This window comes from Mytilus trossulus, chromosome 1 (assembly GCF_036588685.1).
Source record: "Mytilus trossulus isolate FHL-02 chromosome 1, PNRI_Mtr1.1.1.hap1, whole genome shotgun sequence".
NCBI classification, from domain to species: Eukaryota; Metazoa; Mollusca; class Bivalvia; order Mytilida; family Mytilidae; genus Mytilus; species Mytilus trossulus.
Window position 1 is genome coordinate 43,136,818 of NC_086373.1, and position 15,855 is coordinate 43,152,672.

The window sequence follows — 15,855 nt, forward strand, 5'->3', positions numbered from 1 at the left end:
TTGTGGTCAAGGTCATGTACAAACCATCTGACAGGCAGGAGGACCTTGCAATTTTCCCACAAACCAAATATAGTTACCCAATTACTAAAAATAAGAGAGAAATTAACATTACAAAAAAACTTAACATGTTTTTCAAGTTGTCACTGAACCATGAAAATTAGGTCAATGTCAATGGAAATTTGAGAGACGGAAAGTTCGTAACATAATGCATCTGTATACAAAGAATGAAACATCAATGTCTTCCACTTTCTAAACAGATAAAGCTTTTAAGTAGTAAGCTAATTCACCAAAGTTTTATGCAAATTGGTTAAAGTGTTTTTGAGTTACTGTCCTACTAGTGGATGCTGGATTGACGTCAGACGAACAATAGTATACCATTATAAATCCCGTAAACGGGCGTATAAAAAGAACTATTTTTTTTTAAATTTTCAACTGAAATGATATTTTTCTCTAATTCTTATACAATTTATTCTTTTCCTGACCTGTTGATAAGTTTTATCTAATCAACTTGTAGTTTGTTTGATCTCAGTTCATCATTGGCTAAAATTCAAAGATGATGTAAAGTTTTCTTGCTTTTCTCTAAGTTTTCTATTTTGACTCATGAAACTTGGAGCTGTCAAGAGCCTCAGAGTTGCTCACCTGATTCTACTTTGGTTTTGGAAATCATGTAAAATATATGTAAAGATATCCTCATAATGATTGAGGCCAAAAATTGATTTAAAATTGGCCCTGTTATTTAATCAAAAGCAGAAGACTTTTGTAAAGTTTACAGAAATAATCAATAAATTCATTGGAATTGTAGAAAATGACAAAAACAAGTCAGCTACAAAGTAACAACACTTGGTTAGCACCTCGTAAGGAACAATCATGCTATGTTTGGATTCATTCGATTCAGTGGTTCTCTAAAAGAAAACATTTGTATATATTTCTTGAGGTCTATGTTAAACAACTTCCCACCTGGCGGCCATCTTGGATGATTGATCACCTACAAATAACAGTTAGGACTGACAATGATAGATGAAATATAATCAAGAAGCTCCTGTATTACTCTTTATAATGGAACACAACTCTTTATCCGAATGAGAACAAATCCTACCGGTATACATGTATAAGGCATCATTTGGCTATTTCCAGCATTAAAAATATCATTCAAAGAATATTAGATATTTATTAACAATAGAATAAAAAGTATCTCTCTCCATATATGAGAACTTCATAAGAACTGAAATCTATCATCATGAAAACCGCACTTCATATATTTTGGCTTTGCAACTACTGTTTTGAAGTGTTATACATCCAGCATAAGTTTGACCTGATTCTGTACTACAAAAAGAGCGTGGATATATTATTCCAACTTTACTTGTTTCACACCACCCAATATAATTCCCAGCACTATTAAGAAAGTATATATTACTGGTCAAGCTAGCAACTACTATATTGTCAAATTGAGTAGCGAATACTAGATTTGGTTTGAAAGATATTTCGTCATCAGAATGGCCCTCGAAGATATTCAAAACATCCCCATTCTCAGTTAGTATCATCACCCTGCCTCTGTTATCTTCAAATAACTTGTCTGCTACACATATATTACCGTTCATTGTTCTTGTTATACTCTTAATATTAGTAAATATTGGATTGCCATGTGTGTCATATTCATAAGTAGATTCATGATTCCCATTACTATCCATTATTATAACAACTCGTCTAAATCCTACAGCTGGGTAAACTACTTTCCCGCTATAAGCACCTACAATTACTTTTCCATCTGCATTAACATGAACAGCTGATAGGGTAAAACCATTTACTTTATACTTGGAATCAGTCATCTCTCCTGTTAGGCCACAGATCTGCTTTAATGCTGATCCTCCAGCAACTACAAGCAGATCTTCAGATGGAGTTAATGCAATACCATAGATTTTGATGTCTGTTTTCTCAATTTCTATCCTCAAACTCCTGTCTTCTATTTTAATTTTCTGTAGTGTGGCATGGTCAGCAATCCACAATGTATTGTCAGAATACGCTGTCATAAAATACACATGTGGAATTTCAGTGTCAAATTGTTTAATAATCTTGATTTCACCCGTTATAGAAATATTTTCTAAAGAACCTATGTTATAAGCAGTTATTTGTCCAGGGAGAAAAATTGGAAGATAATTAAACTCTGTGCACGATGTTGAAACTTTCTCCTTGATTGATTGAACTAACCCTAAACCATCTACAAATACTTTTTTAGCATCCTTGGATTTGATAATATCATCAACTTCTGTTTCTTGAGATTCCAGATTTTCAATTAACATGGCTACTTCTTTTTCTTTCTTTTTAGTAGACAGGTGAAAGGCTTCCCATCTATCCACTATTTCAGATTCTAGTATATCTATGTGTTTATTGACCTCCTTCATTAACAAAATTTTCTGAGTTATAAGTTTTTTCAGGATATTGTCTTGTTTCAAATGTTCTCTCCTATCAACATTCTCTACTTCTGCTTTATTCTTGTTCAGTTCTTCTATATTAGTTCTGATATTCTTTTTTCCCATCTTTAAACTATCAATTTTTATTTCAAATCCCTCTCTGATGGTCACTAAGCCATGACCATTATGGGTTTCAAAGATGCATAGTGGGCAAACTAAACAGTCACATGATTTGCAAAACATGAAACAAATCTGATTTAAATGCTTTGTACAACTTATATTGGAAAAATCTATTTCATCGTCATGTAGGCCAACTTCCTGAATAGAAACAACTTTATGATCCTTAGCAAACTTGAATTTCACATGAATTTTCTCTTTACACTTATCACACATAAGCATGTCACAATTCAGGCACTTCCATTTTATTTTAGAGTCTTCCTCACAAAGATTACAGACAACTGGAATCTGTTTCCCTCCACAGGCCATAACTAATATGAAAAATTCCAATATGTCTGCTTAAATTTACTTCCTTATTTTAAAAAATTCTAGACGTATACCTGTCCTACAAGGAAAAAGTTAAAAATAGATTTAAAAACTACATTAATTATACCATTTAACCAGGCAGAAATCATCAAATTCAAATATTTACATTTGTAGTAGTGATTAAACAAATGAAAAGAAGACATACAATAAAAAAATTGAATGCTTGATTCTTAATTTTATTGGACTTATAAGTAAGAAAATCATTAAGGGTATACTGTCTCTGGTCTGTGACTGCTGCTGTAAGTGTATAAGTGCAATGCTGACTGATAAAAAACGAAGTTTATTTATAAGTAAAATACAGAAAAAATATTTAAAAAGAAATTTCTCCACATGCTATAACTGGATCATGCAGATAAGCTTCTTCAAAGAAGAATGAAACATTCTATAAAGATTTGAAAAAGTTAATGTCAGATGAGAGAATACTTAAATGTATTCTCTTAAAAGTATAATATAAAATAATAATTCAATTTTGCCTTATTCATGTTTAGAATTGCTTTGAACATATGACTTGCTGAAGAAACTAATACTCTTTGTGTGTGCGCATATTAAACAAAGGACACGGATGGATTCATGACAAAATTGTTGATGGTGGTCTTACTTTACTGAACATTCAATTATCTCTATTTAATATGAACTTGGCTCAGTAGTTACAGTGGAAAATATTTTGTAAAAATTTACATTTTACTAATATGAAAACTGTTAACTAGAGGCTCTAAAGAGCCTGTGTCGCTCACCTTGGTATATGTGAATTAAACAAAGGAAGCAGACAGTTCTTGACAAAATTGTGTTTAGGTGATTGTGATGTGTTTGTACATCTTACTTTACTAAACATTCTTGCTGCTTACAATTATCTCTATCTATAATGAACTTGTCCGTGTAGGTTCAGTGGAAAATGTTGGTAAAAATTTAAAAAATTTATGAAAATTGTTAAAAATTGATTATAAAGGACACATGACTTCTAAGGGGGTCAATTGACCATTTTGGTCATTTTGCCTTATTTTTTAGTCTTAAATTGCTGAACATTATTGTTGTTTACAGTTTATCTCTATCTATAATAATATTCAAGATAATAACCCAAAACAGCAAAATTTCCTTAAAATTACCAATTTAGGGGCAGCAACCTAAAAACGAGTTGTCCGATTCATCTAAAAATATCAGGGCAGATAAATCTTGACCAGTTAAACAATTTTACCCATTGTCAGATTTGCTCTAAATGCTTTGGTTTTTGAGTGATAACCAAAAACTGCATTTAACCTCCATGTTCTATTTTTAGTCGTGGCGGCCATCTTGGTTGGTTGGTCGGGTAAAAAAACACAATTTTTAAACAAGATACATCAATAATGATTGTGGCCAAGTTTGGATTAATTTGGCCCGGTAGATTCAGAGGAGAAGTCATGGAGATTTACGAAAAATGGTTAAAAATTGACTATAAAGGGCAATAACTCCTAAAGGGGTCAACTGACCATTTTGGTCCAGTTGACTTATTTGTAAATCTTACTTTGCTGAACATTTTTGCTGTTTACAGTTTAAATCTTTCCATAATAATATTCAAGATAATATCCAAAAAAGGTAAAATTTCCTTAAAATTACCAATTTAGGGGCAGCAATCCAACAATGAGTTGTCTGATTCTTCTAAAAAATTCAGGGCAGATAAATCTTGACCAGATAAACAATTTAACCCCTTGTCAGATTTGCTCTACATGCTTTGGTTTTTGAGTTATAAGCCAAAAACTGCATTTTACCCCTATGTTCTATTTTTAGCCATGGCGGCCATCTTGGTTTGTTGACCGGGTGACAAAACACAAATATTCAACTAAGTACATCAATGATGATTGTGGCCAAGTTTGGATTAATTTGGCCCGGTAGTTTCAGAGGAGAAGATTTTTGTAAAAGAACATGGAAATTTACGAAAAAAGGCTAAAAATTGACTATAAAGGGCAATAACTCCTAGACGGGTAAACTGACCATTTTGGTCCTGTTGACTTATTTGTAAATCTTACTTTGCTGAACATTATTGCTGTTCCCAGTTTATCTCTATCTATAATAATATTCAAGATAATAACCAAAAACAGCAAAATTTCCCTAAAATTACCAATTCAGGGGCAGCAACCCAACAACAGGTTGTCCGATTTATCTGAAAATTTCAGGGTAGATAGATCTTGACCTAATATACAATTTTACCCCTATGTTCTATTTTTAGCCATGGCGGCCATCTTGGTTGGTCGGCCGGGTAACAAAACACAAATTTTAAACTAGATACATCAATGATGATTGTGGCCAAGTTTGGTTTAATTTGGCCCAGTAGTTTCAGAGGAGAAGATTTTTGTAAAAGTTAACGACGGACGACAGACGCAGGACGACGGACGACGGACGCCAAGTGATGAGAAAAGCTCACTTGGCCCTTCGGGCCCGGTGAGCCAAAAATGAACTATTTGATAATGTTGACATATTTTTAGGTCTTATTTTGCTGTACATTATTGCTGTTTCAAGATTAAAACAAGAGGCTGTCACAATGACAGCAAACCGGATGGATTTATTAACATTTATTTGTGTCCTGCCAATATCACAAGAACCATAACTGATGAACGGTGAAAGTGAAAATCGTCAATATCAAATTTGACCTCCATTTTGTCATCAGTATCAACATATTAAAATTTGAAAAGCGTAAGTTGTATGGTTCATGAGTAAATGCACGGACACGACTGGAAAAGCCATTTTTCAATCTTTCAAGAACCATAACTCCTAAACGGTAAAAGTCAAAAACGACATTATTGAACTCCATTTTGTCATCAGCAACAACATATTAAAATTTGAAAAGCTTTGGTTGAACAGTTCATGCGTAAATGCACGGACATGACTGGAAATGCCATTTTTCAATCTTTCAAGAACCATAACTCCTGAACGGTAAAAGTCAAAATCGTCATTATTGAACTTGACCTTCATTTTGTTGTCTGTAACAACATATTACAATTTGAAAAGCTTTGGTTGAACGATTTATGAGTAAATGTACGGACAACATTTGGTTGCCACCCGCCCGACCGCCTGACCGCCGTACATCCCCGAATCAATAACCGACATTTTTGTCACAAAAATCCGCTTAATTATCAATTCAGGGGCAGCAACGGAACAACGGGTTGCCTGATTGGTTTTAAAATTTCAGGGCAGACAAATCTTACCTAATGAACAATTCTATCCTCTTCAGATTTGCTCTAAATGCTTTGGTTAGAAATTATGAGCCAAGAACTACATTTTACCCTATGTACTATTTTTAGCCATGTCGGCTATCTCGGTTCGCGAGCGAGGTTGTCCGACACAATTTTAAAACTAGATACCCTAATGATTGTGGACAAGTTTTGTTTAAATTGGTCTTATTAGTTTCAGGAGAAGAATTTTGTAAAAGATTACAAAAATTGTTGAAAAAATTGTAAATTGACTATAAAGGGCAATTACTCTTTAAGGGGTCAACTGACTATTTCAATCATGTGGACCTATTTGTAAATCTAACTTTTTACAGTTTATCTCTATCTATTATAACCAAAAATGGCAAAATTTCCTTAAAATAATCAATTCAGGGGCAGCAACCCAACAATGGATCTGATAAACAATTTTACCCATTTCAGATTTGCTCTTAATGCTTTGGTACAGAGATATAAGCTAAAACTATACATTCTAACTCTCTGTTCTTTTTTTAGCCATGGCAGCTATCTTGGTTGGTTTGCCAGGTAACCAGACACATTTTTATGACGAGATACACCAATGATGCTTTCAAAGGTGCATGACTTCTTGAAATTAGAGGTTCTAAAGAGCCTGTGTCGCTCACCTTGGTCTATGTGAATATTAAACAAAGGAAGCAGATGGATTCATGAAAAAATTGTGTTTTGGTGGTGGTAATGTGTTTGTACATCTTACTTTACTAAACAGTCTTGCTGATCTATCAGACTGGGTTAGCCAGTAATAATCTAATTCCAAAATGAAAGGAGTTTGTGGAATCAATGATTGTGGTTGTTAAATTTGAGAGACTTTGTTGTGCTTCTTTGTAAAATATTTGCTTGTTTTTGTTCTAATTGAGATTGTGACCAAGTGAGACTGGCTGTATTCCTATTTTGACCATTATACATAATATGTCTGTTTTGTTCAGGCATCGTTGTTAATATTATAGAATTGGATGTGACAGTCATACAAGGTGAGAGGTTTAGCTTTAAAACCAGTTTCAATCTACCATTTTCTACACTTGAAAATGCCTGTAGCAAGTCGGGAATATGACAGTTGTTGTCCATTCGTTTGATGTGTTTTATTATTTAAATTTGTCACTTGATTAGGGACTTCCGGTTTAGAACTTTCCTCAGAGTTCAGTATTTTTGTGTTTATTTTTTTTTGGGGGGGGGTGGGGGGTGGGGGGGGGGGGTGAAACAAAACTAGAGGCTCTAAAGAGCCTGTGTCGCTCACCTCGGTCTATGTGCATATAAAACAAAGGACACAAATGGATTCATGACAAAATTTTATTTTGGTGATGGTGATGTGTTTGAAGTTCTTACTTTACTGAACGTTCTTGCTTCTTACAATTATATTTTATAATGAACTTTGCCCATTAGTAACAGAGAAAAATATTTGGTAAAAATTTACATAAATTTACCAAATTAATGATAATTGATAAAAATTGACTATAAAAGCTAATAACTCCTTAAGGGGTCAATTGACCATTTAGGTCATGTTGACTCATTTGTAGATCTTACAGTTTATCACTATCTATAATAGTATTCAAGATAATAACCAAAAACGGCAAAATTTCTTTAAAAATTACCAATTGGAGGGCAGCAACCCAACAACTGGTTGTCCAATTCATCTGAAAATTTTAGGAAAGATAGATATTGAATTGATAAACAATTTAACTCCATGTCAGATTTGCTTTAAATGCTTTGGTTTCAGAGTTATAAGCCAAAATCTATATTTAACCCCTGTTCTATTTTTAGTCGTGGTTGCCATCTTGGTTGGATGACACATTTTTTAAAACTAGATACCCCAAAAATGATTGTGGCCAAGTGTGGATTAATTTGTCCCAGGAAGGAAGATTTTTGTAAAAGATTACTTAGATTTATGTAAAATGGTTAAAAATTGACTATAAAGGGCAATAACTCCTAAAAGGGTCAACTGACCATTTCGATCATGTTGACTTATTTGTAAATCTTACTTTGCTGAACATTATTGATGTTTACAGTTTATCTCTATCTACAGTAATATTCAAGATCATAACCAAAAACAGCAAAATTTCCTCAAAATTACCAATTCAAGGGCAACAACCCAACAACGAGTTGACAAATTCATCTGAAAATTTCAGGTCAGATAGATCTTGACCTGATAAACATTTGACCCTAGTCAGATTCCCTCTAAATGCTTTGTTTTTTTTTAGTTATAAGCCAAAAACTGCATTTTACCCCGATGTTCTATTTTTAGCCCTGGTGGCCATCTTGGTTGGTTGACCTGGTCACGCCACACATTTTTTAAAGTAGATACCCTAAAGATGATTTAGGCCAAGTTTGGATTTATTTGGCCCAGTACTTTCAGAGAAGATTTTTGTAAAAGATTACTTAGATTTATGAACTAGAGGCTCTAAAGAGCCTGTGTCGCTCACCTTGGTCTATGTGAATATTAAACAAAGGAAGCAGATGGATTCATGACAAAATTGTGTTTTGGTGATGGTGATGTGTTTGTACATCTTACCTTACTAAACAGTCTTGCTGCTTACAATTATCTCTATCTATAATGAACTTGGCTCAGTAGTTTCTGTGGAAAATGTTAATAAAAATTTACAAATTGTTAAAAATTGTTAAAAATTGACTATAAAGGACAATAACTCCTTAGGGGGTCCATTGACCATTTCGGTCATTTTGAATTAATTGTAAATTTATTTTGCTGAACATTATTGCTGTTTACAGTTTATCTCTATCTATAATAATATTCAAGATAATAACCAAATAAGAAAAATTTCCTTAAAACTACCGATTCAGGGACAGCAACCCAACAACAGGTAGTGTGATTCATCTGAAAATTTCAGGGCAGATAGATGTTGACCTGATAAAATTGTTAATCCCCTGTCAGATTTGCTCTAAATGCTTTGGTTTTTGAGTTATAAGCCAAAAACTGCATTTTACCCCTATGTTCTATTTTTAGCTGTGGCGGCCATTTTGATTTGATAGCCGGGTTACTGGTCACATTTTTTAAACTAGATACCCCAAATATGATTGTGGCCAAGTTTGGATCAATTTGGCCAAGTAGATTCAGAGGAGAATATTTTTGTAAATGATAACCAAGATTTACGATAAATGGTTAAAAATTGACAATAAAGGGCAATAACTCCTAAAGGGGTCAACTGACCATTTTGGTCGCATTGACTTATTTGTAAATCTTACTTTGCTGAACATTATTTCTGTTAACAGTTTATTTCAATCATGTTGACTTATTTGTAAATCTAACTTTGCTGAACATTATTGCTGTTTATAGTTTATCTCTATCTATAATAATATTCAAGATAATAACCAAAAACAGCAAAAATTTCTTAAAATTACCAATTCAGGGGCAGCAACCCAACAACCGAATGTCCGATTCATCTGAAAATTTCAGGGCAGATAGATCTTGACCTGATAAACAGTTTTATCCTCATGTCAGATTAGCCCTACCTGCTTTGTTTTTTGAGAAATAAGCCAAAAACTGCATTTTACCCCTCTGTTCTTTTTTTAGCCATAGCAGCCATCTTGGTTGGTTACCTGGGTCACCAGACACAATTTTCAAACTAGATACCCCAATGATGATTGTGGCCAAGTTTGGTTTAATTTTACCCAGTAGTTTCAGAGGAGAAAATTTTTGTAAAAGGTAACAACAACGACGGACGACGGCCGCAAAGTGATGGGAAAAGCTCACTTGGCCCTTTGGGCCAGGTGAGCTTAAAATGGTTGAAAATTGACTATAAAGGGCAATAACTCTTTAAGGGATCAACTGACCATTTCAATCATGTTGACTTATTTGTAAATCTAACTTTGCTAAAAATTATTGCTGTATATAGTTTGTCTCTATCTATAATAATATTCAAGATAATAACCAAAAACAGCAAAATTTCCTCAAAATTACCAATTCAGGGGCAGCAACCCAACAACGGGTTGAATGATTCATCTGAAAATTTCAGGGCAGATAGATCATGACCTGAAAAACATTTTTACCCATGTCAGATTTCCTCTAAATGCTTTGGTTTTTGAGTAATAAGCCAAAAACTGCATTTTACCCCTATGTTCTATTTTTAGCTGTGGCGGCCATCTTGGTTGCTTGACTGGGTTACACCACATATTTTTTTAAACTAGATACCCTAATGAGGATCGTGGCCAAGTTTGGTTCAATTTGGCCCAGTAGTTTTAGAGGAGAAGATTTTTGTAAAAGCTAATGCCAGACGCCGACGATGGACGCCGGACACCAAGTGATGAGAATAGCTCAATTGGCCCTTTGGGCCAGGTGAGCTAAAAAAATGAATTCAAAAGACTCCAAGTCAACCTTGCTATGGATAATTTCTAAGACCAGCTTTATCTTAGGTGAACAGGAGACCACTGAGATGCTACAACATACCTTATGATTAACTTATAATAATAATGCAAACTTAAACCAAGGTAAGGATGATTTTTTTCTTAAATGACAAGCCTGTTTTCAATTTTATTGTCCTTGTGAAATGTGAAATGAGTCTACATTGCAGACTTTTTGGTGACCTTCTGCTGTTGTTTTTTTCTACGGTTGGGTTGTTGTCTCTTTGACACATTCCCCATTTCCATTCTCACTTTTACTTTGGTAAAAAAGAAAATATGAATATGTCTGAGGACAGGCTCAAACTTTACAATATTACAAGTTAAAAAGGAGCATAACTCCAGAACAGTAAATGAATCACTGCCAAATCTCTGTTTTTGTGTTGCAGTTGTTTGCATTGTGTAGGGGTTTCATGAAATAAGAATGAGCAAAACTTAGTAAAAACTGCATAAAGAAAACATTGCAATTTTCCAAGATAAATGGGCACAACTCTAAAATGGAAAGTGACTAGCTACACATATTTGATTCTGCAAGTTTTTGTTTTTTTCATAGTGTATTTGTTTCATAAAATATACATGAAGTAAACTTATCAAAATTAGAGTGGAAAAACAAGGATGAATGAAAAGACAGATAGAAGGATGGATAGATGCCCCAGTTGCCTGCAGCTGGGGAAGAAAAACTCAACCTTACTTCATTATAATTTTGAAAGAATTCAAACTACCCGTAAAGGGCATAGGATGCAGTTTTTATCCCATATTGAAATCTTGCAGACAATTTGCATATAGGCTATTTTTTGCCTGATTAAATCAAATATGTAATAACAAATATATCTTCATATGCTACTTTTTGAGTAAAATGAGGTCCAAATTTTATATATTTGCCAAAATTTGGTTATGTGGACGTATTTTTCCTTTCAACAGAAATACATAATTTTTTTGTTTTAAAAGATAAACACAAGCTGTTTTTTGTTAAATTATTTGTAAATTCTTTTTTATATCAATTGACTTTAAATTTGTGCAATTGGTTTTTTCAAATAACTTATCAAAAATCATGAATGTAAATAAAAACATCATTTTTTGGTGCATATTTTTCAAAATTAAAAAAATTGCACTATTTACGTTTTAATGAAAATTGGCACACATAATCTTCATATGTAATCAAACCAAATGGCATTTTAAAACAGAGGGGTCCATGAAATAGTTTTCAAGTTGGATAAGTTTGAATGATAAAAATCAGTCGAAAAACTGATTTTTTCCAGATAAGTCATAGTTTGACGTTGTGAAAATAACAATTATGTTAGCAACATCATTACCTCCCCTGTATCTTATGCCCTAAAAAGCTGAATAAAATGTAAAATCATAATAGACCTATCTTTTACAATGATTGAAAACTCTATCATATGACACCTACATTTAGAATTAAAAACTATAATGTTTTTATCATGGCAGTCAGTCTTTAATAATATTTGTTGAAGTCAAATATTAAAAAAAAAAAAAAAAATGTGTCCAAAGTACACGGATGTCCCACTCGCACTATCATTTTCAATGTTCAATGAACTGTGAAATTGGGTATTAAAATTAGAAAGATTATACCATAGGGAACATGTGTACTAAGTTTCAAGTTGATTTGACTTCAACTTCATCAAAAACTACCTGGACCAAAAACTTTAACCTGAAACTCCCACTTTCATTTTCTATGTTCAGTGGACCATGAAATTGGGGTCAAAAATCTAATTTGGCTTTAAAATTAGAAAGATCATATCATAAGCAACAAGTGTACTCAGTTTCAAGTTGATTGGCCTTCAGCTTCAACAAAAACTACCTTGACCAATAATTTAACCTGAAGCAGGACGAAGGGATGGACGGATGAACAAACAGACGGACGTACGTACAGACCAGAAAACATAATGCCCCTCTACTATTGTAGTTGGGGCATAAAAATAATACCAATATATTCAGTTCTTTCTATACCTAAAAATTGATAATAACAACAACAAAAAATACATTATGTATTTTCAAACTAAAATATTTAACAATGAGTCTAGTTTAGTATCAAAACAGTTAAAACTGAATTATTCATACATTTACTTGTGTATAAAGAATTGCACATTTCAGATTCAATGTATTCTGTCCTTTGAAATGACAAATAGTCACAAAATTGTCAGATTTGTTGTATAACAGTGTGGAAGTATTTTGAAACTACATTCTGTTTTGCTGTTTATTTTCTGTGCCTGTTTCCATTGGGGTTCTGAAAAACAAAATAAGAATGAACTGCAATTTTTAATATTTCTTGTGTCATCATTATGTACAAACTTGTTTCATGTGTCTGTATCATAGTTAGCAGTAAAATAATGTGAGCATTAGAATTAACAATTCTGTTGCTTACAATTTCTCTCTATTGGTATATTTTTTGCCAAAAAAACATAAAAACTAATGGGTATTATTAACTCTGTTGAGGAGTCGAGTGACAAATAATAAGAACTTGTCTGGCAACTTGTCTGGCTCTTTATTTTGGGTGTTTTAAGACTTTCTTTATCTTGTAGTTTTCTGATCTTGTCTTGTTAGTTATTTATGCTGTGTACAACTTTCTCTTCATGGACATTAGCTTTTGCCAAAAAAAGGAAATAGAAAAATCATAATTGAAGGGAAGTATTGCCTGTAAGGAGTTGTCCTTAGACATCAGCATTTCTGACTTATTTATAGAGATTGTCTAGCTGAGCTTTTGAATTGATGACCACAATTTAAAAAGATTGTATTATTGGTTTATGCAAAATGACATAATTTTGCCTTCTCAAATACAATGAAAGATTTTTATATTTATCAGTGTCACCATCTATTTTCCCTTTTAAAGAAATTTGTATATACCTCTATCTTTCAATTTACCATTGAATGTTATATTCTAATGAATATCTAATATAATAACAATGTGAAACAGTGCCCTAAAATCTGCTCAATTGAACTTTAAAGTGCCTTTTCATTCAACTAGTGAAACTACTTCTCAATCTGATTCAGCCCGCCCCTCCCACGCATTTTCCAAAAAATAGAAAATGAAATACATAACCATAGCTTAAATTTAACTCATCAGCTTTTTTAAAATAGTAACTTCTAAAAATAAATTGACAACTGATCACCTCAAAACAAAACAACATTTCTTTATACATAATTTAAAAGCAGTGTAAGGGAGGTAATTGTCAATGTTGTGATTGAATTAATTCCTGAGCAATTTTGGTATCAATCCTATTTTTTTAACAACTCTAGATAATTGCCCCCTGGCAAGTTTTGTTTTGTTTTGTATGGAAATTGCATGAAACCTAAATATAATTTTTAACTACAATGGTATTTTCACAAGAATTAAAAACATTCCCCCCCCATTATACACATATTTTCCTACCCCTTATCTTCATTCATATGTTGATATAATTCAGCCACATTATCTTTACTTTCCAGTCGCCCTGCAAATTCCACATGTCTTTTTGAGTGGATTGAAGCAATTCTGTTTGTCCATAATGACAAGAGATTCTGTGGTCCTGAAGCTGAAAAAGTATAAATAACCACTTTGCAACAAACAAACAAAAATGTGTGGCTTCAAAAATGAACAGCAATTCTTGACACTAGAAGTAGCAGACGGTCATTTGTATGAACATGTGATGTATGGATGCTTATAGAATTACTTTTCAAATTTCCAATTCACATTTACATTCCAATTTTTAACTGACGGACAACAGAATTATAGATAGCGATCATATGTTCCCAACAAAACTGTCTACCCTCAACATGCTCAATGCAAATCGACAAATTCTTTCAACAATATATATTTATGGTTTGCATATTAAAGACCATGGACAATCATCATTTATTGTTCAACGAAAAAAGTACAAACTTATATATGTTCAAGTATAAGAAGTTGTCAACTATCTATTACATTCTATTGTATGTTTATATAAAATACTATAAAAAACATTATACATTCTGAAATAGCATATTGTTTGTAAACTGGAAGACAAAAACTTGAAAGAAAATATTCTGCTTATATCTTATAATAAATGATAGGGAAAGTACATTTTCATGAGACAACTTCATATAGAAAATAAGTAAGATTGGCACGAAATAGTTCAAAATAACTTTAGTATGTATGGTAGATTTTACAATATTAAAAAAAAATGATATCATGAAAATATTGAATCCCATGAAAAAATCTTAAAATGATACTTTTATAACTTGTATAAATAACATACTACTTCCTGTGCTGGCTGTAGGTTCCTCCAACTTGGCTCGTTTTGATGGAGGACCAGAATCACTTTTGTTGTAGTCTGATTTCTCCCTTTCTGTCATTTTCTGGAATCTAGAAAAAAACAAAATACAGATGAATTTTATTTCATTAATAAAATACAGAGGAAAATTAAACAAAATTTGTCGACTCAATTTTAAACATATCATGCATGCCTCCTGGTGCCTTAGTTTTATAGTAAAATAAATTTGGTTACTTGAATTTCAAATTTGTGTAATTCCATATATTTATTAATGTAAACATGGTTTTTTTATTCCACCTTGACTGATATACCAGTTATATTCTTGTCTAAAATATGAGCAATACTTTCATTGTAAATGAAGTATATTCTTCATGTTTCTTTCTTATTTACATTTAAAAAAAATAGTAAAGCCAAAAAGTTGAACAAGGCTTCAGCAATTTGCACTGTTTTATGTTCTGGTAGTCCTATGCAGATGTGTTTTCATTCAGGTCCATCCACTTTGCAGCACTCACTTGCTGGACTTATTTTCTAATTTGTTCTTAAACTGATAGACATAAAATGTGCACTTCAGTCAACATTATGAAAAAATATACATTTTGTACAAACATCCAGACTCTTGTTCTTCACCTTTCATATTGACTTATTTTCAAACAGGGTTACTTCCCTTACTTCAGTCATAAAAAACATATAGATGCATGTTCATCTCAATAAAAGAATAACAAAACATTCTGTTTTATCAAATATGGACCCTGCTTTTTACTAGTCCAACATGCTCAGGCAGATTTTTACATGGTAGTTCACAAGGTAACAGTCATCAAGAAGACATGTCATCATACACCTACACATGTTTTTTACACCAAGTCACTTTTAAGGAAGCTGGCTTGTCATGTTTTGGAATTTTGGTCAGATTTTCGGAATCCTTTGGTTTTATCCATTTGAATGCATTAACAAATTTTGCCCGGTAACCCGTATTTTTCTTTTTATAATTCTTTTACATGTTTAGTAATAAGCTGTCTGCTAAAATCTATTAAAATTGTAATTACTCTTTAATAGTTTTTGAGGACTTTAACTTGTCAATGATAAAGCTATGAAAAG

General features: G+C 32.5%; 2 protein-coding genes across 2 annotated transcripts in view; both read right to left on the reverse strand.

Moving 5' to 3' along the window:
- Positions 1-1,235: 1,235 nt before the first annotated feature.
- On the reverse strand, positions 1,236-2,894 carry LOC134720794 (uncharacterized). Its single transcript, XM_063583345.1, has one exon. The coding sequence runs from the start codon at positions 2,892-2,894 to the stop codon at positions 1,236-1,238; it is 1,659 nt and encodes a 552-aa protein (XP_063439415.1).
- A 9,655-nt stretch (positions 2,895-12,549) lies between these two features.
- The window catches only part of LOC134725023 (integrator complex subunit 13-like), a 74,794-nt gene continuing 71,488 nt past the window's right edge, over positions 12,550-15,855 (reverse strand). Inside the window, exons 15-17 of the mRNA XM_063588509.1 lie at positions 14,746-14,852; positions 13,902-14,043; positions 12,550-12,758 (exon numbers count right to left, since the gene is read on the reverse strand). Of these exons, the coding sequence (XP_063444579.1) occupies positions 12,710-12,758; positions 13,902-14,043; positions 14,746-14,852 (298 nt within the window). The 3' untranslated portion in view covers positions 12,550-12,709. The remainder of the gene's footprint in view (positions 12,759-13,901; positions 14,044-14,745; positions 14,853-15,855) is intronic.

Excerpts from the sequence above, each read along its gene's own strand:
- LOC134720794 (XM_063583345.1), bottom strand. The coding sequence starts at position 2,894 with ATGGCCTGTGGAGGGAAACAGATTCCAGTTGTCTGTAATCTTTGTGAG.